At 52.9% G+C, this 27,742-nt stretch overlaps 1 protein-coding gene across 9 annotated transcripts in view; it reads left to right on the top strand.

Annotated features, from left to right (window-relative positions):
- The window catches only part of NEO1 (neogenin 1), a 328,814-nt gene that overhangs the window by 162,885 nt on the left and 138,187 nt on the right, over window positions 1–27,742 (top strand). For all 9 annotated transcript variants that reach the window (XM_068144291.1, XM_068144283.1, XM_068144292.1 and 6 more), the window contains exon 5: window positions 3,824–3,960. In XM_068144291.1, coding sequence (XP_068000392.1) covers window positions 3,824–3,960 — 137 coding nt within the window. The remainder of the gene's footprint in view (window positions 1–3,823; window positions 3,961–27,742) is intronic.

Here is a 27,742-nt window from a genome sequence, read left to right as displayed (position 1 = left end):
ACACCCTTAGGAGAAGTGCCTCTCCAGCAGTCCTTCAGGTATCAGAAGGCAGCTCTAAGGTACCCCCAGATTCTTCTCTTCTCCAGGCTGAACACCCCCAACTCCCTCAGCCCATCCTCATAGCAGAGGTGTTCCAGCCCCTGGATCTTCCTTGTGGACCTCGGGCACTGAGTGTTTGGAAGAGATTCTGCTTCAAAATGTTCCCAGTGTGTGGGTCATTTGTGCTCTACCAGCATCTCTTGGATAACTCAGCTTCTCTTTGGCCAGTCTGTGGAAGCAGTTACAAATGCATGTACCACAGACTCTTCACAGCCGACTGCTGGAGAGAGGCCAGCTGAAGCCATCAGCGTGACTGGGGCACTTGTGCTGTGAAGAAAGACTGAGGGCCCTGGGGCTGCTTAGTCTGGAGAAGTCTGAGAGGGGGTGTGATCAAGGTCTATAAATACCTGAGGGGTGGGTGTCAGGATGAAGGTGCCAGGCTGTTTCTGGTGATGCCCAGTGACGTGGCAAGGAACAAGCACGAGGTTCCATCTGAACGGGAGGTGAAACTTGTTTGATGTGAGGGTGCTGGAGCCCTGGAGCAGGCTGCCCAGAGAGGTTGTGCAGTCTCCTCCTCTGGAGACTTTCAAGTCCTGTCTGGATACATTCCTGTGTGACCTGTCCTAGGTGATCCAGCTCTGGCAGGGGGGTTGGATTTGCTGATTTCTAGAAGCCCCTTCCAGCCCAGGAAGTGCAGTAAATGAGCTGTTCAGTGTGAGAATGAAGTGCTGAAAGGACTCCAAACAGCACCATGATGCTTTAGGAAGGCTGTTGAAGTACAGCTGACTCGATGGTGGGTTTGGGCTGTCAGTTGCAGTGAAATGTGTTGCCTGTGGAAATGTGGAAGGTGGCTGGGGGGGGGGGGCTGAGGGTTTCCTCAAGGGAGGAGGCGACAAAGCCGAGGTGGCGCACACGGTGTTCATTGTCTGCTGTCCCTGTCCTGGTTTCAATGAGCTGATACAATTGTGTGATCACACCCATTGCCTTAAGATGGGTTTGGGGTTTGGTGTGGGTGTTTTACCCCCCTTCAACACAGCTCCCAGAAAGCTGTGATGTTTGTAATCATTCCACATGATTGTCTGCCAGGCCCTGGGAGCGGGCGGTATGGCGCGAGTGGCACTGGCTTGACTCGGCGAAGGTTAACGAGAGCAGAGCCATTGTGGGGAGGTTCCTGGGCAGGAGACTCCACCAAATAATCGAAGTCAGTGTCTAATTTTATCTGCTGTGCTTTACCCAGGCTGCAAATGGATCAGGAGGTGTTTGGGCAGTAGTCATTTCAGAGGTGGTGGTGGGGAGGGAGCTCAGCCCCCGGGGTGAGACTGGCTGTTTGCATACAGTACATTAACAAAGGCTGACTCTGTTGTGTGCTGATGGAGCAAGAAGCAGCACAGGAGGCAGGGAGCCAGAGCAGCTCCAGAGGCTGTGCACCCTGAGTGGGGCTCTGAAGGCTGCCTGGAATGTCTGCAGAAGGCTTCAATTTGATTTGCTCCTCTTGCTGTTCCCTGACACTTGAGTGATCAATCTTTGTTGCCTTTAATGACACTTGAAATCGTGTTATGGCTTTTATATTAAGCTGATCCTTTGTCTCCAGTGCCTGAAATCTGATTGCTTGACTCTTTTTTTGTGGGAATGCTTCATTGTCCTTACAAAATGAAGATGTTTTGACTCTATTAGCGTGGCAGTTTTGCTTTGAGCCCAGCCTAATCCCCTAGCCAATGCCTGCTGGAAGCATCACTGAGGGGTCTGAGGGGTTAATCGTTTTCTTCCCTGTTTTTTCACACAGTTAAACTTGTACTGGGTGACACTTAGGTAAACTCTGCACTCTCCTGCAGGCTTTCTGGAGCAAAATAATCAAAGGCACTAAAAACACACCATAAAGTTAAGGTGGCTGAGGATTACGTAACCTTGTAAATGGCAGCAGTTTGTCTACAGGGAGAAACTTGTGGCTAATGTGACAATGTCTGCTAACTTTTTATAGTTCTGGTGACATACATTCGTGGAATGGTTTACTTTGGAAGGGACCTTAAAGACCATCCAGTTCTGACCCACTGCCATGGGCAGGGACACCTCCCACTAGCCCAGGTTGCTCAAGTTCTGGCCTGGAACACCTCCAGGGAGGGGGCATCCTCAGCCTCCCTGGGCAAGCTGTTCCAGTGTCTCCCCACCCTCACTGGAAAGAATGTCTTCCTCATCTCCAGTCTCAGTCTGCCCTCCACAAGCTTAAAGCTGTTCCCTCTCATCCTGTCACTAGAAGCCCTTGTCAAAAATCCTTGGCTTTCTTGTAGGTCCCCTTCAGGTACTGTAAGGCTGCTATAAGGTCTCCCTGGAGCCTTCTCTTCTCCAGGCTGAGCAGCCCCAACTCTCTCAGCCTGTCCCCATAGGGGAGGTTCTTCTGCCCTGTGATTGTCTTTGTGATCTCCTCAGGACCCACTCCAGCAGCTCCAGGTCCTTCTTGTGCTGGGGGCCCCAGAGCTGGAGGCAGTGCTGCAGGCAGGGCCTCAGCAGAGCAGAGGGGCAGAATCCCCTCCCTGTGCTGCTGCTCTCCCTGCTCTGGCTGGAGCCCAGCACACAGCTGCCTGCTGGGCTGCCAGAGACCATTGCCGAGCACATCTCAATTACTGCTCAGTCACCACAGGTCTCCTGTCTCACCATGCACACTCTGCTTCCTTTTCCAGGGGCTGCCCATGGGAAAATGAGCCTCACCCTGCACGTGTTGCTTTTAGCTGGGTTACTATGGAGATCAGGAGGCAGGCAGCAGAAGGCACTCTCAGTCATTAGAGCGACGCTAAAAGCCTGTCTGGTGGCCAGCCTGCCTTGTTGTGTGTCCTGGCTCTCACTGGCAGATCCACCTCAGTTAGCAAGTGCCTCCATTTCTTTCTGCTGTCATCTTTAGCCTTCAGCAGATTACATGGTGCTCAGATTCACTTAATTTACCCCCAGTGCTGGAAGGAGGAATCAAAGCAGCTCTTTTGCATAACAGCAGGAGGTACACAACTGCGTGTGTGGATGTGTGAAGGTCCAGCCTTGTCTCCCTCATTTATTTTCCTTTAGGCACGGTTTTAGTGCAGCCCTAACACGCCATTTGCACACACAATGTCTTCAGTGGCATTGGTTTTGTTCACCTAGACAATGTTTGGATAGCTCTTTTGTCTTCATGGGCTGTCCATGTCCAGCTGCAGACAAAGAGGTTCAGGAACTGGGAGGAACATTGATTTGTTGGATGTGGAGATATCCAGGACCTGCCTGCATGAGTTCCTGTGTGAAGTGGTGTAGGTGATCCTGCTTTGGCAGGGGTGGTGGGCTGGATGGTCTCTCGAGGTCCCTTCCAGCCCCTGACATTCTGTGGTGGTCTTAAATGGTCTTGGAAGCTCTTCAGATGATCCTGAGGTGCCTTGATGCCTTGGAGGTGGCACGGCCCAAGACTTCTAGGTTTGGTTTCTTTGTGCTAGCTTCAGCACACTTGTGTGGTTTAAGTCTAATGAATTCACCTGGGCAGAATACAGGTGAACAGAAGAAAAGAAAGGGGGAGAAGGGGAGAGGATTTGTCTTGCTTGAGGTGGATTGTGCTTCATTGTCTTTGATCACCACTAAGGCTCCTGTTTTCCTGTGCGTTCGCTTTTGATCCGATCCGTGTCGGGAGGCTCCTGCCTTTGCTGGCAGCAGTCACAATGGAATGCTGTGAAAAGAATCCCAAGATGTGTCTCTAGAGGTCCCTTCCCACCCCACAGGCTGTGTGATTCTGTGACTTGCCCATCAGCTGACCCCTTTGTCCTGTTTTGTGCAGCCATGAAAGGCTTCTGCTGCTGGCGGGAGGCAGCCTGGCGATCAGCGAGGTGGCGGAGGAGGACGCTGGGACCTACACCTGCATAGCAGAGAATGGAAATGAGACTATCACAGCTCAGGCAGAGCTTGCAGTTCAAGGTAGGCCAACTGTTGAACTGTTTGAGAGAACAGATCTCCAGGTGACTTTTTACAGGAGTGCTTTGGGTGGTCAGTGGAAGAGCCCATTGGTTGTTGTGCCCAAACAAAATCCCCACATCGCTGCCCCAGCTGTGTGTGTTGGCTGCTGCTGCACTTAGCGGTTGCACCTGATGATCCTAAAGGCCTTTTACAACCAAAACAACTCTCTGATCCTACTGAGACCGTCCTTGAAAGGGCCTGCAAGAAGTATTTTTCTTACTCCCTCAGGCTTTTGTTGTTTTCAAGGAGCTTGACAGCAGATGAAAGCTGAGTACGTCATGGGACTGCCCTGGTCCCTCCTGTGCCTCACTGTCTCTCTCCTTCTTGAGACCTGTTCTTCCCAGAAACTGCACTCAAGGGTTGATCACACTGATTTTGAGAACAGCTTTCTTAAAGACCCTGGGCAAATAAGGTAGCAGCAAGATTTGCTTCTTCACCTTTCTGCTGTGTCCTGGGGAAACCTGTCAGGTGCTTCTGAAATTGATTGGATCTTACTATTGGTTTGGAATTCTTCAGCTACAGTACACTGGAATAGAGAATCATAGAATCAACAAGGCTGGGAAAGACCTCAGAGGTCATCAAGTCCAACTTGTCACCCAAGACCTCCTGACAACTAAACCATGGCACCAAGTGCCACATCCAGTCCCCCCTGAACACCTCCAGGCATGGGGACCCCCTGGGCAGCACACCCCAATGGCTAACAGCTTTCTCAGTGAAGAACTTTCTCCTCACCTCCAGCCTAAACCTCCCCTGGCACAGCCTGTGAGAGTGCTTAAGAGTAGCAACAGAAAAGTGATTGTGCCCCTGTGCTTGGCCCTGGTGAGGCCACAATTCTAGGTGCCACAGTACAGGAAAGGCACTGAAGTGCTGGAGGGTGTCCAGAGGGTGCTGGAGGGTGGCTGCCAGGCTGGTGAGAAGGTCTGGAGAACAGGGCTGGTGAGGAGCAGCTGAGGGAACTGGGGTTGTTTAGTGTGAAGAAGATGAAGCTGAGGGGAGACTGAACTGCTCTCTACAGCTCCCTGAAAGGAGGCTGGAGAGAGGTAGGGCTTGGCCTCTTCACTCTAGTAACAAGTGATAGGACAAGGGGAAAGGGCTTGGAATTGTGCCAGGGGAGGGTTAGGTTGGAGGTGAGGAACAATGTCTTTGCTGCAGGAGTGGTCAGGGATTGGCAGAGGCTGCCCAGGGAGGTGGTGGAGTCCCCAGCCCTGGAGGTGTTCCAGAAAGGTGTGGCCATGGCAGCTGGGGCCATGGTTTAGTGGGCATGGTGGTGGTGGGTTGATGGTTGGAGTGGATGATCTTGGAGGGCTTTTCCAGCTGAAACAATTCTTTGATTCCATGATTTTATGTTGTACCTGGAACTGGTGGTGTAGAAGAGCTGGGGAAGATCAGCTGGGTTTGAAAGAGAAATCTGAGAAATCTGAGGAAGCTGATCATTGAGCTGCTCAGTGCTGAACAGCTAAAGCCTTCCTCTCCAGGGCTGAAGTGAAGGCAGGTTTATATTGGTATCCACAGCACTCCTGCTTTCCCTCACAGCTGTGTTGAACATAGCTCTGTCAAAGTGATCAGCAACAAGGCACAGAATTTGTTTCTGAGCACACTGGGGGCATATTCTCCTGGGAGTACACTGGCAGTGCTTGCTTTGTGCTCTGACCTGCTACTTGTAATTTCAGCTGCCTCCTCCTTTTCCTCCCCTGCTGGCTCAGGACCAACTTTTTGAGCCCAGTGTTCCTTTCTGTAGGTGCTGGTGCAGAAACATTTTTGTCTGGCTCAGCTTTTCTTTAGAAGGTGGGCATGAGTATCTGTTGGAGAGCAGGGTAGGGGAAAGGGAGCTGGGGGCTCCTGGTGGACAAGCTGGGTGACCATGAGCCAGCAATGTGCCCTCGTGGCCAAGAAGGCCAGTGGCATCCTGAGGGGTATTAGAAAGGCTGACAGGTCCAGAGAGGCTCTCTTGCTCCTCTGCTCTGGCCTGGTGAGGCCACATCTGGACATTTGTGTCCAGTTCCAGGCCCCTCTGTTCAAGAAAGACCTCAGGGAATTGCTTGAAAGAGTCCAGTGGAGAGCCACAGTGATGCTGCAGGCAGTGGAACATCTCCCTGTGAGGACAGGCTAAAGGAGCTGGGGCTTGGAGCAGAGGAGCCTGAGGGGTACCCTCAGTGCTGGTGATAAAGATGAGCAGGGCAGTGTCAGGAAGACACAGAGCCAGGCTCTGCTGAAGGAGGTCCAATGACAGGACAAGGGGCACTGGGGCCAAGCTGGAGCAGAGGAGGCTCCATGGGAGCAGGAGGGAAAATATTTTCCCTGTGAGGGTGCTGAGCCCTGGAGCAGGCTGCCCAAAGAAGCTGTGGAGTCTCCTGCTCTGGAGAGATTCCAGACTCACCTGGATGCATTCCTGTGTGACCTGCCCTGGGTGACCCTGCTGTGGCAGGGGGGTTGGACTCAGTGATCTCCAGAGGTCCCTTCCAACCCCTACCACTCTGTGGCTGTTTGTGATCCTGTGAAAAACCCCTTCTCTGTGAGGCCTGTTGAAATGCAGAGCAGCTCTGCTTTGACTCAGAGTGTTTTGAAAGCAAACACATTCTGGTCATGCAGGGAGGAAGAATCCAAACCACATTTGTCTCAGTTCTCTGGGCCACAAGAATAAAACTGGGGTGCTTTGTCTTTTTAAATACTGACATGCTTGATGCTGCACTGCATTTATATGGTGGTGATGTGTTTATGCAGCTCACCCTGTGCTGTCTTGCCTTCAGTTCCAACCTATATATCTTCCAGAAGTGGCAGGAGGCTTGGAGCTTTATGGGCAGCGGCAGAAGTTAATAATATTGCTGCTGTGCTGCAGTTAAGCTAAAGCAAGTCCCAGGTAAGGCTGGGGTTAAAGCCCTCGTGCAGGCTGTGCAGCCAGGTCACTTGGGGGCTGAAAGTGGTCGTGAGGTCACTCTCTGCTCCTTACCTAAGCTCATGTAAGGGATTTTTTTTGCAGTTGATTCTGATGGTTTGGAAGATGTTCTGCCAGTGCTTTTCTGCTGAGTTTTGTTTGTATGCCTGTTACAAACAAACCAACAAAGGAATTAATTTAGTGCCTGGAACTTCAAATGTATTTAAAATTGTACAGAAGGCACTGAGGAAAGTTGCTTTTCTCTTTTTCTTTCTAAGTTCTAAGGAGAGGAGGAGGCTCAGGGGTGATCTTATTGCTCTCTACAACTACCTGAAGGGAGGTTGTAGACAGGCAGAGGTTGGTCTCTTCTCCCAGGCAGCCAGCACCAGAACAAGAGGACACAGTCTCAAGCTGTGCCAGGGGAGGTTCAGGCTGGAGGTTAGGAAGAAGTTCTACACAGAGAGAGTGATTGCCCATTGGAATGGGCTGCCTGGGGAGGTGGTGGAGTCACCATCCCTGGAGGTGTTCAGGAGGAGACTTGATGGGGTGCTTGGTGCCATGGGTTAGTTGATGAGGTGGGTTGGATTGGTTGATAGGTTGGACACGATAATCTTGAAGGTCTCTTCCAACCTGGTCTATCCTATCCTATCCTATCCTATCCTATCCTATCCTATCCTATCCTATCCTATCCTATCCTATCCTATCCTATCCTATCCTATCCTATCCTATCCTATCCTATCCTATCCTACCCTATCCTAATTCTGCTTTCCTCTGAGACATCAGTGTGGAGAGCAATTGTGTGGCTGCAGTGCTGTAGTTTGATGAGGGGTTGAAGAGTTTGAGGAGCTGGTATCTGAGCACTGAACCATTCCCTTCCAGCCTAGGAAATCTGCCATCTCTTCACACCTAGTAACAGCATGGTTTTGTTTAATTTAAGCACCTTCTGTTGGCCTTAAAAATGAGCCTGGCAGAGATCCATACAAGAAATCCATTGCTGGGGTATTGAATTCTCCCCAGTCTCATCTGGGCTTCTGCATCTGTTTCTCGGAGCACCTGGGCTGTTGTGGTTGGAGATGTCAGCAGCAGGGTAAAGGCTGTCCTAAGGCAGAGCCAGCCTTTGTTCCCATCTCTTAGCATGCCACTGTGGCAGTGCAGTGAGAGGTTTGCAGATCTCTGCCTGGCATTGTTTGACAGTGTTAGGACAACTAAAGTGAGGCTCCTGTTGATGCCTCTCAGCTGCCATTTCCCTGCAGCGCCAGGCAGGGACTGACTGCGATTTGCAGGTAGTTAGAAACAACTCATTTCATCCAGTCCTAAGCTTCAGTTGTGCACAGAACAATACCTGAAAGGGGCTACAAGAAGGCTGCAGAGGGACTGTGCCCAAGGGCCTGCAGTGACAGGACGAGGGGCAGTGGTTTGAAATGAGAGCAGAGCAGATTGAGAGTTCTGTACCAGGAGGGTGCTGGAACACTGGGATGGGCTGCCCAGGGAGGTAGTAGAGGCCCCATCCCTGGAGATATCCCACCTCAAATACTGTGTCCTGGGCACAAGGACACAGAACTGTTGGCATGAGTCCAGAGGAGGCCACAAGAATGGTCCAAGGGCTGGAGCACCTCTGCTGTGATGACAGGCTGAGGGAGCTGGAGGTGTTGAGCCTGGAGAAGAGAAGGCTCTGGGGAAGCCTTAGAGCTGTCTCCCATTAGCTGAAGCTATCCTACAGGAAGGCTGCAGAGGAACTGTTCCTAAGGGCGTCTGGAGCCAGGCCAAGGGGGAATGGTTTGAAGCTGAGGCAGAGCAGGATCAGACTGGGGCTTAGGAAGAACTTCAGTGGGAGGGTGGTGAGACTCTGGAACAGGTTGCCCAGGCAGGTTGTGGATGCCTCCTGCCTGGGGATGTTCAAGGCCAGATTGGATGAGGCTAGTTGCAGGGGCTCATGGTGGGGAGGTTGGAGTAGATAATCTCTGAGGTCTCTTCCAACCTGAGCCATTCTTTGACTGATTCTCTCATTCCATGGTGGCAAGGACAAAGTGTCTGACCACCAGTAAAGGGCAGGGCACCCTGAAGTGTCTCGTGTTGAGCTGTGTGCTCAGATGGCCATGAGCAGGGACAGTTTGCTGTGCTGCTTGTGTGCTTGCACAGGTAAATAGGAGAGAATTGCACAGAGCTTATTTCCAACTTCAGGATGAAGTGTGCAAGCTGGAGATCTCATGTACCCATGTGCCACACCCCACATTTGTGCCTAGCCTCCTTAAGAAGTGGTTTGGGTGTGGAAGAGAACATGAAATGTCCTGAGGGAAGATCAGAAGCTAAGAGCCCCTGAAGTTTGATATCTCTGGATCCCATCCACATTTGAAGGAAGCTTTAGGGACAGATATGAAATGGATGAAATGTGTGTTGTACAGTTCTGTACCTACTTGCTTGTGCTTGAGTTAATCTGAGAATCCTAGAATGGGTTGGGTTGGGTTGGGTTGGAAGGGCCCTTAAGGATCATCCAGTTCCAATCCCCCTGCCATGGGCAGGGACACCTCCTTCTAGACCAGGTTGCTCAAGACCTCTTCACAACTGCTCAGGGCAACCTTTTTCCCTCATGGGGAATAATTTCTCCCTAATGCCTCATCTTGGGTGTCAAAAGCATGTGTCATGATGGTCTGAGTCTGAGCACCTGGAAGGTTCCTTTGCCAGGGTAAGTTTCTTCCCATGAAGGGAGGCAGTGATGTGGTGTCTGAAAGTCTTTGGTACAAAGTCAGAGCTCCATGAGCTGTGCTGTCAGCTTTCCCCTTGCTGTCAGCAGGAGGGATGGGGCTGGGTACCAGCCCTGTTTCCAACACATGGAATGAATTGAGAGCAGTGGAAAAATTGGTTTGCTCTCAGCAGCAGCAGCAGAGCCTGCAGTCGTTGTGTGAGATAAGAGTGGAAAGCGATGGAAGCAAAGCAGGGGGAGCAAGCAGTAAATGCATGAAAATGCACTCAGCTGGCTTCTGTTTAGACTAAAACCTGTGGCCTGGAAGAGCTGTAGTGACAGTTAAATACTGAGAAGGTTACAAGTTCATTCTTCATCTGGGAAATGCTCAGGATTTATCACTGTGCCCAGTGCCCCTGGGCTCTGTGCAGCTGCTGTCAGGCAGGATAGATCTCTGCCTGCGCTTCCTGTCGCCTGCCTTGGTGCTCAGGTTGTGGATGATGTGTTTGGAGGGAGGCCTCTCTTCCTGCTGAAATATTTACTGCAGTTCAGACTGAACCAGAAAATAATAACCCAAAAGAATTTCCCCTCTTTCATTTTCCTTCTGAACTGATATGGCAGATCTGAAAGCTTTGAAGGAAATGAATCACAGCTGGGCCTTGGGGCCAGTGCTCTTTAGTATCTCTATCAATGATCTGGACCAGGGGATCAAGACACCTGCAGTAGCTTTGAGGATGGCAGTGAGATGGGTGGGAGTGATGATCTGCTGGAGGTTAAGCAGGCTCTCCAGAGGAATCTCGTGAGGCTGGATCAATGGGCCAAGGCCAGAGGGACGAGGATCAACAAGGGCCAAGTGCACTGGGTCCAGCACTTGGGTTACAACAACCCCATGAATACTTCAGGCTTGAGCCAGAGTGGTTGGAAACTGCCCAGTGGAAAAGGACCAGGGGGTATTGATTGACAGCTGGCTGAACATGAGCCAGGGTATGCCCAGGTGGCCAGGAAGGCCAAAGGTATCCTGGCCTGGGTCAGCAATGGTGTGGCCAGCAGGACCAAGGCAGGGATTTTCCTACTGAACTCAGCATTGGTGAGTTCTTGAGTCCTAGGTTCAGGTTTGGGTCCTTCACACCAAGAAGGATGTTGAGGTGTTGGAGCCTCAACATGGGAGGTGATAGAAGCCTCCTGCCTGGAGGTGTTTGCAGCCAGGCTGGAGGTGGCTGTGAGCAAGCTGCTGTGGTGTGAAGTGTCCCTGCCCATGGCAGGGGGTTGGAGCTGGCTGAGCCTTGAGCTCCCTTCCAACCCTGCCAGTTCTGTGATTCTGTGATTGCTCTTTTTTTGTTGTTGTTATCTGTGCTATTCCCTTCTAGGGTCTTGGAACACCTGGAGTGAGGTTTGGTGTACCCAAAGGAGGAAAGAAACTCAGTTTGCAGAGAGTGTTTGTAGGTCTGACTTTCTGAGAAGCCATCTGTGAGCTTGTCTTGCACAGAGAGCAGTCTTAGGTTTATCTATAAACCAGCTTGAGATTAACTTGTTGAGATTTCCATGCAGTCACAGAATGGTTTGGATTGGAAGGGAGCTTACAGGTTTCCCCATGGGCAGGGATGTTTCCTGTTAGGCTGGTTGCTCAAGGCCCCAGCCAGCCTGGCTTGGAACACTTCCAGGCTTCTCAAGGAAACTTGTTTCAACCATGGGGAAGAATTTCTTCCTGATGTCTGATCTGGGCTGCACAGAAATCACAGAAACATTCAGCTTGGAAAAGAGCCTTGGGGTCACCAAGTCCAACCTATAACCTACTCTGCAAGGTTCACCCTTAAAGTATAGCCCCAAGCACCACACCCCAACCACCTTTAAACATCTCCAGGGTCGGTGACTCCTCCACCAAGCACCTTTGCCAGGGGAGGTTCCTTCCCATGAAGAGGGGCAATCATTTGGTGCTCAATCATAGAATCAATAAGGTTGGAAAAGACCTCAGAGCTCATCAAGTCCAAACTGTCACCCAACACCTCCTGACAACTCAACCATGGCTCCAAGGGCCACATCCAGTCCCCTCTGCAACACCTCCAGCCATGGGGACTCCACCACCTCCCTGGGCAGCACAGCCCAAGGGCCAATTCCTCTTGCTGGGAAGAATTTCTTCCTCACCTCCAGCCTAAACCTGGCACAGCTTGAGACTGTATCCTCTTGTTCTGGGGCTGCTTGCCTGCCTGGCAGAAGAGACCAACCCCCAGCTGGCTCCAACCTCCCTGCAGGGAGTTGCAGAAAGCAAGAAGGTCTCCCCTGAGCCTCCTCTTCTGCAGGCTAAGCAAGCCCAGCTCCCTCAGCCTCTCCTCCCAGGGCTGTGCTCCAGACCCCTCCCCAGCCTCCTTGCCCTTCTCTGGACACCTTCAAGTCTCTCAATGTCCTTCTGAAACTGAGGTCCAGCAAGCAAAGCCACACTGCAGCAGCCTGGTGGCAACTTCCCTGGTGTCTCCTTGCTGTTGGGGCGCTTGGCCCTGTCCACCCTGGCTTCCAAGCAAAACAGCTATGGAAGGCAGAGCCTTAATGTAAAGCATCTTCTTAGCCTTGCCTGCCAAAAACACATCTGAGATCTTCATCTGTGCAGGGACTTTGCTTTCTGAAGAACCTGTAGATGGTTGAGGAGCACATTAAGCCTTGTGGTGACACAGGAGTGTGTCTGGGTAGCTCTCAGGTCTTCATTAAGCTTTCATTGGGATTGGAAACAATTTTAGGGAAGAGGTGTGACCTGCTGCTGAAGCCTGGCTGACACTGCCTGGGCTATTGATCCCTCTTTCTAATTAAGCTCAGTGCTGCAGACTGATAATTGGCAGCACTTAATTACAGAGTGGGAGGGTAGTGCACTGAAGCTGGTGCTGTCAAGGGCTTGGATTCAGGACAAAGTGCTGGCTTTCTGCTTATCTTGGAACTGCTCTGCTTGGGGGAAGCTTCTAATAGGCAAAAGAATGCTTCAGCTTCCTCCAGGTCATTTCTTTCCCCTGAAACTGTGGTGGAGCAGGCTGCCCAGAGAGCTTGTGGAGCCTCCTGCTCTGGAGCCTTTCAAGACCTGTCTGGATGTGTTCCTGTGTGGCCTGCCCTAGGTGCTCCTGCTCTGGCAGGGGGGTTGACTCAATGATCTCTGGAGGGCTCTTCCTTCCAGCTCCTACCATTCTGTGGTTAATGAAGTTTGTTCCACAGTGGTACAAAAGAAATGCAGGAAGTCAGAGATCCTTGGTGTGGGGAAGGTTGGGATGCTGAACTCCCTGGAGTCTTGGTCAGCACCACTGTATCCTCTGGACAGCCTCTCTGCTAGTCCTTGCTGCCCTTCAGTGTGGTTGTTGTGGAGTGTTATGGAGCTGGGCAGTGCATTTGTGAACTCAACCAACTAGGAGCAGAGATGATTCCAGAGGAATTTTTGCCTTTGTGTTCAAGGCTCAAAGCCAGCTGCAAGGTCCTGCACCTGGGTCAGGGCAGTCCCAAGCACAAAGCCAGGCTGGGAGGAGAATGCATGGAGAGCAGTGCTGAGGAGAAGGACTTGGGGGTGCTGGGTGATGAGAAGCTCAGCATGAGCCAGCAAAGTGCACTCCCAGCCCCCAGCCAGCCCTGACCTGGGCTGATCCCCATCAGGGACCCCTACAGTGCTGGGGTCAGCTCTGGAGTCCTCAGCACAGCAGAGGTATGGGGGTCAGAGAAGGCCATGAAGATGATCAGAGGCTGGGGCCCCTATCCTGTGTAGACAGGCTGGGAGAGTTGGGACTGCTCAGCCTGGAGAAGGCTCCAGGGAGACCATAGATCTTTCACTGTCTGAAAGGGACCTACAGGAAGGCTGGGGAGGGACTGCTCACAAGTGTTTCAAGGAGGCTACAAGAGAGCTGGGGAGGGACTTTTGACAAAGGTATGGAATGACAGGATGAGAGGTGAGGGCTTCAAAATGGGTTTAGCTCAGGCATTAGAAGGAAAGTCTTCCACATGGGGGTGGTGAGGCACTGTAATGGCTTGCCCAGAGAAATTGTAGAGGCTTCAAGAGCTTTGAAAGCCAGGCTGAATGGGTCCTTGAGCAACCTGCTCTAGCAGGAGGTGTCCCTGCTCTAGCAGGAGGTGTCCCTGCCCTGGCAGGGGTTTGGAACTGGATGATCTGATCTTCAAGGTCCCTTCCAACCCAAAGCACTCTGTGATAATGGTACTAGTGAGTAACTCACAATTAACTACTGAGGAGCACAGATGGAATGGGGAGGGAGCAGGTGACAGCATTAGTTGAAGCTGACATCACTCAGGTCTTAGCTGGAGCCCCAGATGCACATCTGCATGAGATGTCTGATGGGTGATAGGAAATGGAAACTTCCACAGGAGTAAGTCCTCCTTTGCATCTTGGTACCTTGCACTCCAGTGGGTTTTAAAGGCACTGTGATCTGCTTCTTGTTGCCCACCTCTGTTATGCAGAACCTGGGCTCAGGAGAACCTCTCACAGCCTCTGGTTGTGGCTGCTCAGTCTCTAAATCTTGCTCTGGAGGTGGTGATCTGCTGGGGGGGAATATGTCTTCATGTTTACCAGGAGGCTGCTGGCACACTGCAGCAGGTTGCCCAGGGAAGTGGTTGAGGTCCCATCCCTACAGACATTCAAGGTGAAGCTCAACAGGGCTCTGGGCAACCTGATGTAGTTGGGGATGTCCCTGCTGAGTGCAGGGCAGGGTTGGGCTCGATGACCTTGAGAGGACCTTCCACCCCAAACCATTCTGTGAGTCTCAGAGCAGGTGGGGAGGCTCTCACTGGGCTCCAGAAGAAAATGTTACCCCATGAGAGCAGTCAGACATTGGAATCATCTCCCAAAGGAGGCAGTGGATGCTCCTACAGTGGTTGGTTTAAGAGTCAGCTTGACAGGGTGCTGGGCCAGCTCATTTCAGCTACACCATCACCTGGGCCAGGCGACCCTTGAGGTCCCTTGCAGCCCTAGCACTCTGTGAGGCTACGATTTGTCCGGCTCTGGCCATGCTGCAGAAGCACAGGACAGCAAAGCTTGTGGGAGGGGGCTTGGCACCATTCTTTGGGCACAAACCTTTTGTTTCCTGTGATCAGATTTGCAGAACCTGTGCCTGAGCTGTGCTGGCAGTTGGAGGAAGGGTCCCCTCGGAGCATGCAGCTGTTTAGGATGCGCTGGCGGTGTTCCAGAGCCGCGGAGACCGAGCGCGGCCAGCGGGAGCGTGGAGCAGCCGGCACCAGCGCTGATCTCGGCCCCGCCGCCCCCTCTTGTTTGGCACCCTTCAAAGGGGGCAAACACTCCCTGGAGCTCAGGGCTGGGCTGGGTTTCTGCCCTTACTTGGGGTCAGGGTTGAGCAGAGACAGCTGTTGGTGGTGCCTTGTGCCCTGCATGTGAGCGGAGGCTAACTGCTGAGGGCAGGGCAAGTGCAGGGGGGTCATTGGAACCTGGTAGTGGAGACAGGGGTCAGGAGTGTGCCTTGGAGAGCTGCAGCCCCTCTGGTAGGAACCATCCACAGGTCAGAGAGGGGGAGTGGAGGCTTCACAGGCTAGGTAGTTAGTACAGGAAGAGCTGTGCTGCAGAGGTGTGGGTGTGGTCTGATCAGCTGTCAGAGCGTGATACCCACCCACTGGCAGAGCAGCACGAGGAACTGGAAATGGGAGGACCACCTCTCGGAAGCTTCTGGCACAGGATGTGCAAGGCCTGAAATCAATCCCGTTCTTTGATCCTGGGAATGGCCTGCCCCTGCTGCACCCAGAAACATCATTTTGCAGCAGGTGCTCTTCCCTGCAGGGCTGACTTCCTCCAGACTGTCAGCAAGAGCCATGCATCCGTGGCAGGTCTGCAGGGGGGGACACCATGCTGGGGAGGAGCTTGCTGGAGCAAGCCAGCAGTGAGAGTGGGGCAGTGCTGGTGGTCTGTAGAGGACAGTGGTGATGCAAGGTAGGCTTTGGCTCTTTGAAGAGTAGCTGATAACCATTAATCATGAGGTTTCTTAAACAAGGCAGTGGGAATTCCCTAGCCAACTTATTGGATTCATAGAATGGGTTGGGTTGGAAGGGACCTGAAAGCTCATCCAGCTCCAACCCCCCTGCCATGGGCAGGGACATCTCCCACCAGCCCAGGTTGCTCAAGGCCTCATCCAGCCTGGCCTTCAACACCTCCAGGGAGGGAGCATCAACAGCCTCCCTGGGCAACCTGTGCCAGTGTCTCCCCACACCACTGTCAAGAGTTTGTTCCTCATCTCCATTCTCAATCTCCCCTCTCCCAGCTCAGAGCCATTCAGCTTTAGGGAATTACTTTTTGTTCTTGTTTTTGTAGATGGTTTCTGCTGTAGGTGTTCTGTAGATCCTCCTGGTGCCAAAACAAACCCCAAAAGGACTGCAAGAGAGCCCAGAATGGTTAAGCAGTGAGGAGGACCAAGCTAAGATCCTTTTGGCCAAGTGCCCACAGCCGAATTGCACAGGGCAAGGGCAGCGCCTCCAGGACTGCACAGGCAGGGAAGATGGGAAGGGAAAACACAAGCACCAGCAACCAAACCCCTTGGTGATTTATTTATGTCTCTCTCTCAAATACCATTAAGAAAGACAAAACCAAATTATCAGGAACCCAGACAATTCACACAAATGCTTTTCCTTGTAAATGTTCTTGAGTAATCCCCGGGGGGAGGGAAAATGTTGCTAAATTAAGCAGCAGCGACTGAAATATCCACGGTCTGGAAACTGATCCTGAACTGAGGGAATTGTAAAAGCTGCCTGCTCTTGCAGCTTGGATTTCTAATAAATTCAGCTCTTATTAACGAGGCTCTGAACCAGCTGCTGCTTCATGGCAAGAGGGATTGCTGCTTCTTGTTGTGCTCCCACGAAATGGCTTTTAGAATATCAGAGTATCACAGAATCACCACGGTTGGAAGAGACCTCAAAGGTCATCAAGTCCAACCTGGCACCACAGACCCCATGACTAGACCATGGCACCAAGTGCCACATCCAATCCCCTCTGGAACACCTCCAGGGATGGGGACTCCATCACCTCCCTGGGCAGCACATCCCAATGACAAACGACTCGCTCGGTGAAGAACTTTCTCCTCACCTCCAGCCTAAACCTCCCCTGGCACAACTTGAGACTGTGTCCTCTTGTTCTGGGGCTGCTTGCCTGCCTGGGAGAAGAGCCCAACCCCCACCTGACTCCAACCTCCCTGCAGGGAGTTGCAGAGAGCAAGAAGGTCTCCCCTGAGCCTCCTCTTCTGCAGGCTAAGCAACCCCAGCTCCCTCAGCCTCTCCTCCCAGGGCTGTGCTCCAGACCCCTCCCCAGCCTCCTTGCCCTTCTCTGGACACCTTCAAGTCTCTCAATGGCCTTCTGAAACTGAGGAGCCCAGAACTGGACACAGGACTCAAGGTGCTGCCTAACCAGTGCAGAGTACAGGGGCACAATGACCTCCCTGCTCCTGCTGGCCACACACTGCCTGCTGCAGGCCAGGATGCCCTTGGCCTTCTTGGCCCCCTGGGCACACTGCTGGCTCATGTTTAGGCAGCTGTCAATCAGCACCCCCAGGTCCCCCTCTGTTTGGGAGCTCTCAGTCACTCTGACCCCAGCCTGTAGCTCTGCCTGGGGTTGGTGTGGCCAAAGTGCAGCCCCTGGCACTTGGACTTGTTGAATGCCATCCTGTTGGCCTCTGCCCATCTGTCCAGTCGGTCGAGGTCCCTCTGCAGAGCCCTTCTGCCCTCTGACTGACCAACATCTGCCCCCAGCTTGGTGTCAGAGCAAATAGGAGCAAAGGGGCTGCCCCCAGTACCTTTTTGGCTTAGCTACAGGAAATGGAGCTTTCTAGCTAAATTTCTTGCTCTGATGCATTTGTTCAAGCTCCTAAAAATGCCTAAAAATTCTACAGCTTGGAGCAGGATTCAGCTGGCTGAGGATTCACCACCGCTGTGGTTCTGAACTGTGTTACGGCGTGGCAAAGGAGGGGAGGTTTAGGCTGGGTATAATGAATAGATGCTTGCCAGTGAGGGTGGGGAGACACTGGCACAGGTTGCCCAGGGAGGTTGTGGCTCCTCCCTGCCTGGAGGTGTTAAGGCCAGGCTGGATGAGGCCTTGAGTAACCTGTGCTGGTGTGGGGTGTCCCTGCCCATGGCAGGGGGGTTGGAATTGGATGATTTTTGAGGTCACTTCCAACCCAACCCATGGTTATGAAGTCTGTGAGACAGAGAAGCATGCTGCTGAGCTTTCCTTTGGATTGCTTGGAACAAAGTCTCATGGAATTTATCATATCATAGAATCACAGAACTGCTTGGGTTGGAAAAGCCCTCTAGGAACATCCAATCCCACTGTCAGCCCAATGCCACCATGGCCACTAAACCATGGCCCCAGGTGCCATGGCCACACCTCTGGGGCTGGGGACTCCACCTCCTCCCTGGGCAGCCTCTTCCAATCCCTGACCACTCCTGCAGCATAGAAATTTGTCCTCATCTCCAACCCAAACCATGTCAGGCCATTTGCCCTCGTTCTGTCAGCTGACAGAGTGCTGCCTGCCATGCATCACTGCACATTAAGCCATGTGAAGCACACCCTGAAGGCCTCTGTGAGTTAGGCAGGAGGGATCATTAATACTCTGGGGAAAGTTTATCCTCTGCACAACTGACCTGATGCTCCAAAAGCCAGCTGGTTTTCACCCAGTGATGTAGGAAGAGGGAACCAAGAGGAGTTACCAACTGGTTGGCTGTGTCATTGCTAAGGGCTGAAGGATGTAGTGCACCTAAACTAGAGAGAGGCTGCAGGTTTTCCTGGTGCTGGTTTTACTCTCTGTCAAATAGAGCTTCATGGATACATAAAATGGGTTGGGTTGGAAGGGATCTTAAGGATCATCTAGTCCCAACCCCATTGCCTTGGGATGCAATCCTACCAGCAAGCTTCCTGAGGGTGCCTCCATCCCAGTGTCCATGTTGTTAAACATCACTGGTCCCAGTGCTGACCCCAGAGGGACTCTGCTCATCTCAGCTCTCCACTTGGACCCTGAGCCCTTGACCCCAGCTCTCTAGAGTGTAGCCATCCAGGCAGGTCCTTATGCAGCCAGTGGCTACAACTCAAGGCCAGGCTTTTCCAGCCTGATGAGCAGGCTGTCATGCAGGACGGTGTCAATGCTTTACACAAGGCCAGGTGGATCACAGCAGTTGCTCTTCCCTTCTGGACTGCTGTTGTAACTCCATGGCAGAAAGACTCCAAGTTCCTTAGGGAGGCTTTGCCCTCGCTGAAGCCATGCTGGCTGCCACCAATCACCTCTCCTTCATTGTCTGTAGGCCTTAACAAGGCCTTCAGGAGGATCTGCTCTCTACAACTCCCTGCAGGGAGGTTGGAGCCAGCTGGGGCTTGGTCTCTTCTCCCAGGCAACCAGCACCAGAACAAGAGGACACAGTCTCAAGCTGTGCCAAGGAAAGTTTAGGCTGGAGATGAGGAGAAAGAGGAACTGGCCCTTGGGATGTGCTGCCCAGGGAGGTGGTGTAGTCCCCATGCCTGGAGGTGTTGAAGAGGGGACTGGATGTGGCCCTTGGAGCCATGGTTTAGTTAGTCAGGAGGTGTTGGGTGACAGCTTGGACTTGATGATCTCTGAGGTCTTTTCCAGCCTTACTGATTCTGTGATCTTGCCAGGCACAGAGGTAAGACTGACTGCCCTTGACTTTCCAGGGTCTTTCTGTTTTGTCCCCTGTTGAAGACAGGGTGCTGCTTCCCCTTTTGCAGGCAGCAGGGACTCCTCCAGCGTGCCATGGTGTTGTGAACACGATGGCAGACAGCATTTCCTTGAAAGCAGGAAAGCTGGAGGGAGGCCTCAGTAGTCATTTGAAAGCTGCATATGCCAAAGACATCCAAGAACTGTGAAGGTGTGAAGTGAGGAGCTCATTAAAATGCCTCCTTCCTCTAGGTGAGAACTCTTTTTATAGCAGTTGTGCCCTACATGGCAAGGATTTTTCTCTGCATATCAAGGTCATCCTTCTGTGTTTAATTGGTTGAATTAAACTTTCAGTTTGATTCTTGAATTTAGGAGTTTTAAGGTGGTTTTTGGTGGTAAACTTCCCCCCTTCCCCCACCCTTCTATTTAATAGAATCAATATGGTTGGGAAAGACCTCAGAGATCATCAAGTCCAACCTGGCACCCAGCACCTCCTGACAACTCAACCATGGCTCCAAGGGCCACATCCAATCCCCTCTGCAACACCTCCAGCCATGGGGACTCCACCACCTCCCTGGGCAGCACAGCCCAAGGGCCAATTCCTCTTGCTGCCAACAACTTTCTCCTCCCCTCCAGCCTAAATCTCCCCTGGCACAGCTTGAGACTGTGTCCTCTTGTTCTGGGGCTGCTTGCCTGCCTGGCACAAGAGACCAACCCCCAGCTGGCTCCAACCTCCCTGCAGGGAGTTGGAGGGAGCAAGAAGGTCTCCCCTGAGCCTCCTCTTCTGCAGGCTAAGCAAGCCCAGCTCCCTCAGCCTCTCCTCCCAGGGCTGTGCCCCAGACCCCTCCCCAGCCTTGTTGCCCTTCTCTGGACACCTTCAAGTCTCTCAATGTCCTTCTGAAACTGAGGAGCCCAGAGCTGGACACAGGACTCAAGCTGTGGCCTAAGCAGTGCTGAGCCCAGGGCACAATGACCTCCCTGCTCCTGCTGGCCACACTCTGCCTGCTGCAGGCCAGGATGCCCTTGGCCTTCTTGGCCACCAAGAGGCTTCTGTGTTAGTTTTGCACCGCCACATCTCCTGAAGGCATCTGGGGGATGCTGTTGGAATGGAAATGCCTGAGCACCACCAGGCATTCCTGAAGAGCCCATACCATAAAGCACACATCTACTGTCTTCCAAGTTGAATTTCTGTGACAGTGAAGCTGACTCTTCACCACCAGATGATTTATTTCTCCAGTGGGAGCCAGATCAGTGCAGTTCCTCCATGTCTTATTAGCCAAACTCTGGTCCTTGGCAGGGAAGTTTCTGCCAAAGTTAGGAAGATGAAACAGTTCAGAGCTTAGTTGGGTGTAGGCAGGCTGTTATCTGTGGTGGCTTATTCCCTCTGCAGTCTTGCAGTTAATTAGTTTGGCTTCATGAGGGGAATGATGGAGGGAGAGAAACACCAAGGGGTTTGGATTCCTCATGTTAACACAGTTTCTTTGGTCATGGTGGCCATGGAAGTGAAGCAGCATTCTGTAGTAGATGTGAAGACCTCAGGGAGGCAGCTGGTGTCTGCAGCACACAGGTGCTGAGCTGCTCTTCAGCCATGCTTCCCAGGCTCTCCATCCAGAAAGCTGATGGAGGGAGGGAAGCCTGTAAGAAAATGTGAGCAGGGCCCAAGATGCTAGGCAGAAGGAATCCAGACTCACAGCAAGCTAATTAATCATAGATTCATAGAATGGGTTGGGTTGGAAGGGACCTTAAAGATCATCCAGTTCTAACCCCCCTGCCATGGGCAGGGACCCCTCCCACCAGCCCAGGCTGCTCAAGGCCTCATCCAACCTGGCCTTCAACACCTCCAGAGAGGGTCATCCACAGCCTCCCTGGGCAACCTGTTGCAGTCTCTCCCCACCCTCCCTGTCAAGAATTTCTCCCCAATCTCCAGTCTCAACCTCCTCTCTTCCAGCACAAAGTCATTGCCCCTCATCCTGTCACTACAAGCTCTGGTCACACCCTGGTCCACAGCCTCCCTGGGGAAGCTGTGTGACACTTGGGGCCACACTTGCACCATTCCTGTCCTCTTTGGGCACCTCTTTCTTTAGGTTTTCCAGTACATGGACAGTTAACAACTCTGGTTACTGACAGCATCAGCACTGACACAGCTCTGACTGATGCCATTTCTCTTCTGCCTTTCTCTCTAGCACATTGCTGGAACATTTCTAGCTGGGTTGTGTTGGGTTACTCCCATCCTGGAAACAGGGCAGGGGGTTACCCATCACAAGAGGGGTCTGGAGAACAGGTCTGGAGAGGAGCAGCTGAGGGAAATGGGGTTGTTCAGCCTGGAGAAAAGGAGGCTGAGGGGAGACCTCATTGCTCCCTGAAAGGAGGTTGGAGTGAGGTGGGGTTGGTCTCCTCTCGCTAGTCTCAGGTGATAGAAAGAGAGGAAATGGCCTGAAACGGGGCCAGGGGAGGGCCAGGTTGGAGAGGAGGGAAAATGTCTTTGCTGCAAGAGTGGTCAGGGATTGGCAGAGGCTGCCCAGGGAGGTGGTGGAGTCCCCAGCCCTGGAGGTGTTCCAGAAATGTGTGGCCATGGCCTTGGGGCCAGGGTTTGATGGCCATGGGGGGGTTGGGTTGCTGGTTGGACTGGATGATCTTGGAGGGCTTTTCCAAGCCAAACAAGAGCATGGTGATGTGAAATGCCTGTGTTTTAGGAAGGTAGTTCTAGTGCAGAGGGGAACACCAGAGTGCATGAGCAGTATCCTGTTTGTTCCATTCCCTTTGATGCAGTGAATGAATGTAAGGCCCAGCTCATACTCCTTTAAGTAATGAGGTGGAAGTCTTCTGGACAGCTCTCCAAGGATTTTCACAAAGAGGGAGGGGAAGATAACCACTGGAGGCTTTGTGAAGATTAAAAAGGAGCCTTTGTCACCTAAGATCAGGCTTGTGGGGACTCCTGAACTGGGCACTGCCTGTAGGTCTCCTTCCAGTCACACACTTAATCTGAACCATGCATGGTTATTGCTCTGCTAATTTGCTTAACTCATTCATTAGTGTGATTAACCATTCTAGGAGTGGTGTTAGGAGTTGCTAATCTCTCTGCTACTGTTGATTATCACTGGTGTACTCTAGGCATAAACTTGGAGGATTACAAGCAAGAGAGCTGAGGATATAAGCAATTAACCTATTAACTTGTGTAAAATTCAGCTGGATTGCAAGGAAAGGCCTCAGAATAGATGAAGCAAAGCTCTGGTGAAGCCTCCTAAGGGGTTTCCAGGGACTGTTCTCTTTGCATTACTGTCAGTAACTCCTTGGAGCTTGGAGCCAGGTGGGGGTCAGTCTCATCCCCCTCTCAGGTCTGATAGAATCACAGAATGCAGAGGCTGGAAGGGACCTCTAGAGATCATTGAGTCCAAGCCCCCTGCCAAAGCAGGAATGCATCCAGACAGGTCTTGAAAGCCTCCAGAGAAGGAGACTCCCCAACCTCTCTGGGCAGCCTGCTCCAGGGCCCAGCACCTTCACAGTAAACAAGTTTCTCCTCATGCTGAGGTGGAACTTGCTGGGTTCCAGCTACCTGAGGTATTCTGCCCTTTGCTTGGGTGAAGGGGAATGTGGCTGACATGGGAGCAGGAGAAGGGAAGGTAAGCCATGAGCAACCATGGGATGGACAGAAATGGGCAGGTGCCAGGGCTCTGGGTGCTGATGAAGCAGCTGCTGTTGGGGCTGGAGGGTGACTGTGTGCTGTAAGTCATCAGCACTGCAGACTGTGGTGTGTGACAGGTTGCTTTTATTATGTGATCATAAGAATGAGAGCAGCCCTGCAGAAAAAGGCTTTGGGAGTGCTGGTGGATGAGAAGCTGGACAGGAGCCAGCCATGGGCACTGGCAGCACAGAGGGCCAGTGGCAGCCTGGGCTGCATCAAAAGCAGCATGGCCAGAGATGGAGAGAGGGGGCCCTGCCCCTCTGCTCTGCTGAGACCTCACCTGGAAATACTGTGTCCAGCTCTGGTGTCCCCAGCACAAGAGAGACAAGGACCTGATGGAGCAGGGGCACAGGAGAACCATGGAGATGACCAGAGGGATGGAAGACCTCTCCTGCAGGGAAAGGCTGAGAGAGTTGGGGCTGTTGAGCCTGGGGAAGAGAAGGCTTAGAGGAGACCTTAGAGCATCATTTCTGTGTTTGAAGGGGACCTACAGGAAGGCTGGGGAGGGACTGTTCAGATGGGCCTGTGGTGGTGGGACAAGGGGCAATGGTTTGAAACTGGAGCAGGGGAGAGTTAGGTTGGACATTAGGAAGAAGTTCTGCACAGTGAGAGTGGTGACATGCTGGAGCAGGTCACCCAGGGGTGTGATTGGGGCCCTATCCCTGCAGGCATTCAGTGTGAGACTCAGTCTGGCCCTGGGCAGCCTGCTGTGGTTGGAGGTGTCCCTGTTGACTGCAGGGGGGTTGGACAAGATGACTTTGGAGGGTCCCTCCCAACCCAATGCAATCTGTGAATCATTCTTGTGAGCAAAGTGGGTGCAGAAACCCATCAGAGGCTGTGCTAGGCCCAGCAAGAGGCTCCTGGTTTCCATATCCTGTTCCAAATGGTGTCCCAGAGCAGATGGCTGGGGGCGTTCCAGTGGAAGGCAAGAAGAGTTGTTGCTTCCCTTGAGTAATGTCTCAGGCTGCAGCCACTTGCAGACTGGGGATTTTCTGAGCCCCATGCATTGTTTAGCAATCCTCAATGGGTTTCTTTTCTAGGAATCTGTCTCCTGCTGCTGTTCCCCTTCCCCCCAGGTCAGCACCTTCTACTCCCAGCATCCCCTGGCACTGGGGGTTTGGTTTGCACCCAGTCTCTCTTAGCCTTCTTAGCCTCTCTTAGCAGCAAGAGAAGCATGGCCAGCAAGGCAGGGAGGGGATTGTGCCCCTCTGCTCCACTCTGCTGAGACCACAGCTGGAGCTCTGGGGGCAGTTCTGGAGCCTCTGTGCCAGGAAGGATCTGGAGGGGCTGGAAGGTGTCCAGAGAAGGGCCAGGAGGAGGAGCAGAGGGCTGAAGCTGCTCTGCTGTGAGCACAGACTGAGGGAGCTGGGGTTGTGCAGGCTGGAGAGGAGAAGGCTCTGAGGAGACCTTCTTGTGGCCTTGCAGGATCTGCAGGGGGTTCCAAGAAAGCTGGGGAGGGACTTTTGAGGGTGTCAGGGAGGGATAGGACTGGGGGGGATGGAGTAGCACGAGAAGTGGGGAGATTGAGATTGGCTGTGAGGAAGAAGTTGTTCCCCAGGAGGGTGGTGAGGGCCTGGCCCAGGCTGCCCAGGGAGGTGGTGGAAGCCTCATGCCTGGAGGTGTTTGCAGCCAGGCTGGAGGTGGCTGTGAGCAAGCTGCTGTGGTGTGAGGTGTCCCTGCCCATGGCAGGGGGTTGGAGCTGGCTGAGCCCTGAGCTCCCTTCCAACCCTGACAGCTCTGTGAGGTACTCTTCCAGTTTCCTAGCCTGCACTGGAAGAGGCTGAAGCAATCTCTTCTTACTCCCCCACTGCACCAGGCAGGGTTTCACAGCCCTTCAGTGTAGCCTCCTCAGTTGCTTCTTCTCAGCCTGCAGAGTCTGAGCCTGTTTGCTTGCTCTTTCTGTGGAAGCTATTATTGAAGTGCATTGTAATTAAGGTTATTTTGGGGATTTGGAAATTGGAAGAGACTTTGATGTGAAGATAGGCCTGCATTCATTGATCTGGAAATGAAAGCCATTGGGTAACTCTTAATTGATGTGGAAAGCAGAAGTGGGGTTGGCACAAGCCAAAAACATGAAAGGGAAAAGCAGAAATTCTCCTTTTTTGTTTTCCTTGTTTTTTTACACTTGATCACAAGAGGAAAAATGTTTTCCTAGTGGGTGATTACAGTTGGGCTGTGCCTGCTCCCTGGAGGGAAGTGCTGCTGGAAGCTCCCCTTGTGCTCTGGGGAAGATGAGAGGGGCTTAGTGGAGCAGAGAATTCAGTCAATCACTTTTACTGTTTGCAGACCTAGATTGGGTGGTGGCTTTGGTTTACCTGCTTGGGTGGTGCCTTGGCTCAGGTTTATGGCTTGGTTGGTGGGTGGCTGGCTGGCTTGGTGGGTAGGTGCCTTGGTTGTTGAGTGGGTGGCTTGGGTGGTGGCTGGCTGGCTTGGGTGGTGGCTGGCTGGCTTGGTGGCTTGGCTTGAGTTTATGGCTTGGCTTGGGTTTATGGCTTGGTGGGTGGGTGGGTGGCTGGCTTGGTTGGTGGGTTGGTGGATGGCTTGGTGTATAGCTGGCTGGCTTGGTTGGTGGCTGGCTGGCTTGGTTGGTGGCTGGCTTGCTTGATTTGGGTTTATTGCTTGGTTGATTGGTTGGTGGCTGCCGTGGTTGGTTGGTTGGTGGCTGGCTTGGTTTGGGTTTAATGCTTGGTTGATTGGTGGCTGCCTTGGTTAGTTGGTGGCTGCCTTGGTTTGGGACCTCGACCAACTGGACAGATGGGCAGAGGCCAACAGGATGGCATTCAACAAGTCCAAGTGCCAGGGGTTGCACTTTGGCGATGGCAATCCCATGCAGAGCTACAGGCTGGGGTCGGAGTGGCTGAGAGCTGCCAAACAGAGAGGGACCTGGGGGTGCTGATCGACAGCCACCTGAATATGAGCCAGCAGTGTGCCCAGGTGGCCAGGAGGGCCAATGGCATCCTGGCCTGCATTAGCAATAGTGTGGCCAGCAGGAGCAGGGAGGTCATTGTGCCCTGTACTCTGCACTGGTTAGGCCACAGCTTGAGTCCTGTGTCCAGTTCTGGGCCCCTCAGTTTCAGAAGGACATCGAAACACTTGAAGGTGTCCAGAGAAGGGCAAGGAGGCTGGGGAGAGGCCTTGAGCACAGCCCTGTGAGGAGAGGCTGAGGGAGCTGGGGTTGTTTAGCCTGGAGAAGAGGAGGCTCAGGGGTGACCTCATTGCCCTCTACAACTACCTGAAAGGTGGTTGTAGCCAGGAAGGGGTTGGCCTCTTCTCCCAGGCAACCAGCCCCAGAACAAGAGGACACAGTCTCAAGCTGTGCCAGGGGAGGTTTATACTCGAGGTGAGGAGGAAGTTCTTCACCGAGCGAGTCGTTCGTCATTGGGATGTGCTGCCCAGGGAGGTGGTGGAGTCATCGACCCTGGAGGTGTTCCAGAGGGGATTGGATGTGGCCCTTGGTGCCATGGTCTAGTCATGAGGTCTGTGTTGATAGGTTGGACTCGATGATCCTTGAGGTCCTTTCCAACCTAAGCGATACTGTGATATTGTGATACTGTAATGCTTGGTTGGTTGGGGGCTGCCTTGGTTGGTTGGTTGGTTGGTTGGTTGGTTGGTTGGTTGGTTGGTTGGGGGCTGGCTTGGTTTGGGTTTAATACTTGGTTGGTTGGTGGCTGCCTTGGTTGGTTGGTTGGTTGGTTGGGGCTGCCTTGGTTGGTTGGTTGGTTGGTTGGTTGGTGGCTGCCTTGGTTGGTTGGTGGCTGCCTTGGTTGGTTGGTTGGTTGGTGGCTGCCTTGGTTGGGGGCTGCCTTGGTTTGGTTTATGCTTGCTTGGTGGCTTGCCAGCTTTTCCCTGCTTGCCTGTTGTGGTTTGCTGGTGGTGGTGGTGGTGGGGGAGGAGTTCTCTGCAGGTGTGTGTTTGTTTGGTTAGGGTTTTACCTTCACTGTTGGTTTGTGTTGCTGTTGGTTGGTTTGTGGTATTGTCCCCAAGTGCTCTGAGGCCATTTGTATTCAGTCACCAAAGTGATGAATATTGGAAATGACCTTAAAATCTCTGCCTTTTATGTTTTGACTTCTGCCAGCCTGTCAGTGCCCAGCACACCAAGCTGCTGGCCCATTGGGCAGGCTGTGCAGGCAAATACTGAGCACCCTCAGATTTGAAATGATTTCAACATCTGTGCCCCTTTGAAACCTTTGCCAGCTTCTCAGTTCTCCAACACGTTGGCTTGTAGTGCCAGGATGAGAGCCAGCGGCTTTAAGTTTGAGGAGGGCAGATTTAGACTGGGGATTGACAGCTGGCTGAACATGAGCCAGCAGTGTGCCCAGGGGGCCAAGAAGGCCAAGGGCATCCTGGCCTGCAGCAGGCAGAGTGTGGCCAGCAGGAGCAGAGAGCTCATCCTGCCCTGGACTCAGCACTGCTGAGGCCACAGCTTGAGTCCTGTGTCCAGCTCTGGGCTCCTCAGTTTCAGAAGGAGATTGAGAGACTTGAAGGTGTCCAGAGAAGGGCAAGGAGGCTGGGGAGGGGTCTGGAGCACAGCCCTGGGAGGAGAGGCTGAGGGAGCTGGGCTTGCTTAGCCTGCAGAAGAGGAGGCTCAGGGGAGACCTTCTTGCTCTCTGCAACTGCCTGCAGGGAGGTTGGAGCCAGCTGGGGGTTGGTCTCTTGTGCCAGGCAGGCAAGCAGCCCCAGAACAAGAGGACACAGTCTCAAGCTGTGCCAGGGGAGGTTGAGGCTGGAGGTGAGGAGAAAGTTGTTGGCAGCAAGAGGAATTGGCCCTTGGGCTGTGCTGCCCAGGGAGGTGGTGGAGTCCCCATGGCTGGAGGTGTTGCAGAGGGGATTGGATGTGGCACTTGGAGCCATGGTTTAGTTGTCAGGAGGTGTCGGGGGGC

The sequence above is a fragment of the Melanerpes formicivorus genome, unplaced genomic scaffold, assembly GCF_026170545.1.
Source record: "Melanerpes formicivorus ecotype bairdi unplaced genomic scaffold, bMelFor1.0.p_v2 SCAF_10, whole genome shotgun sequence".
NCBI lineage: Eukaryota > Metazoa > Chordata > Aves > Piciformes > Picidae > Melanerpes > Melanerpes formicivorus.
Note: the sequence above shows the minus strand (reverse complement) of the source record. Positions and strands in the feature narration are given on the sequence as shown.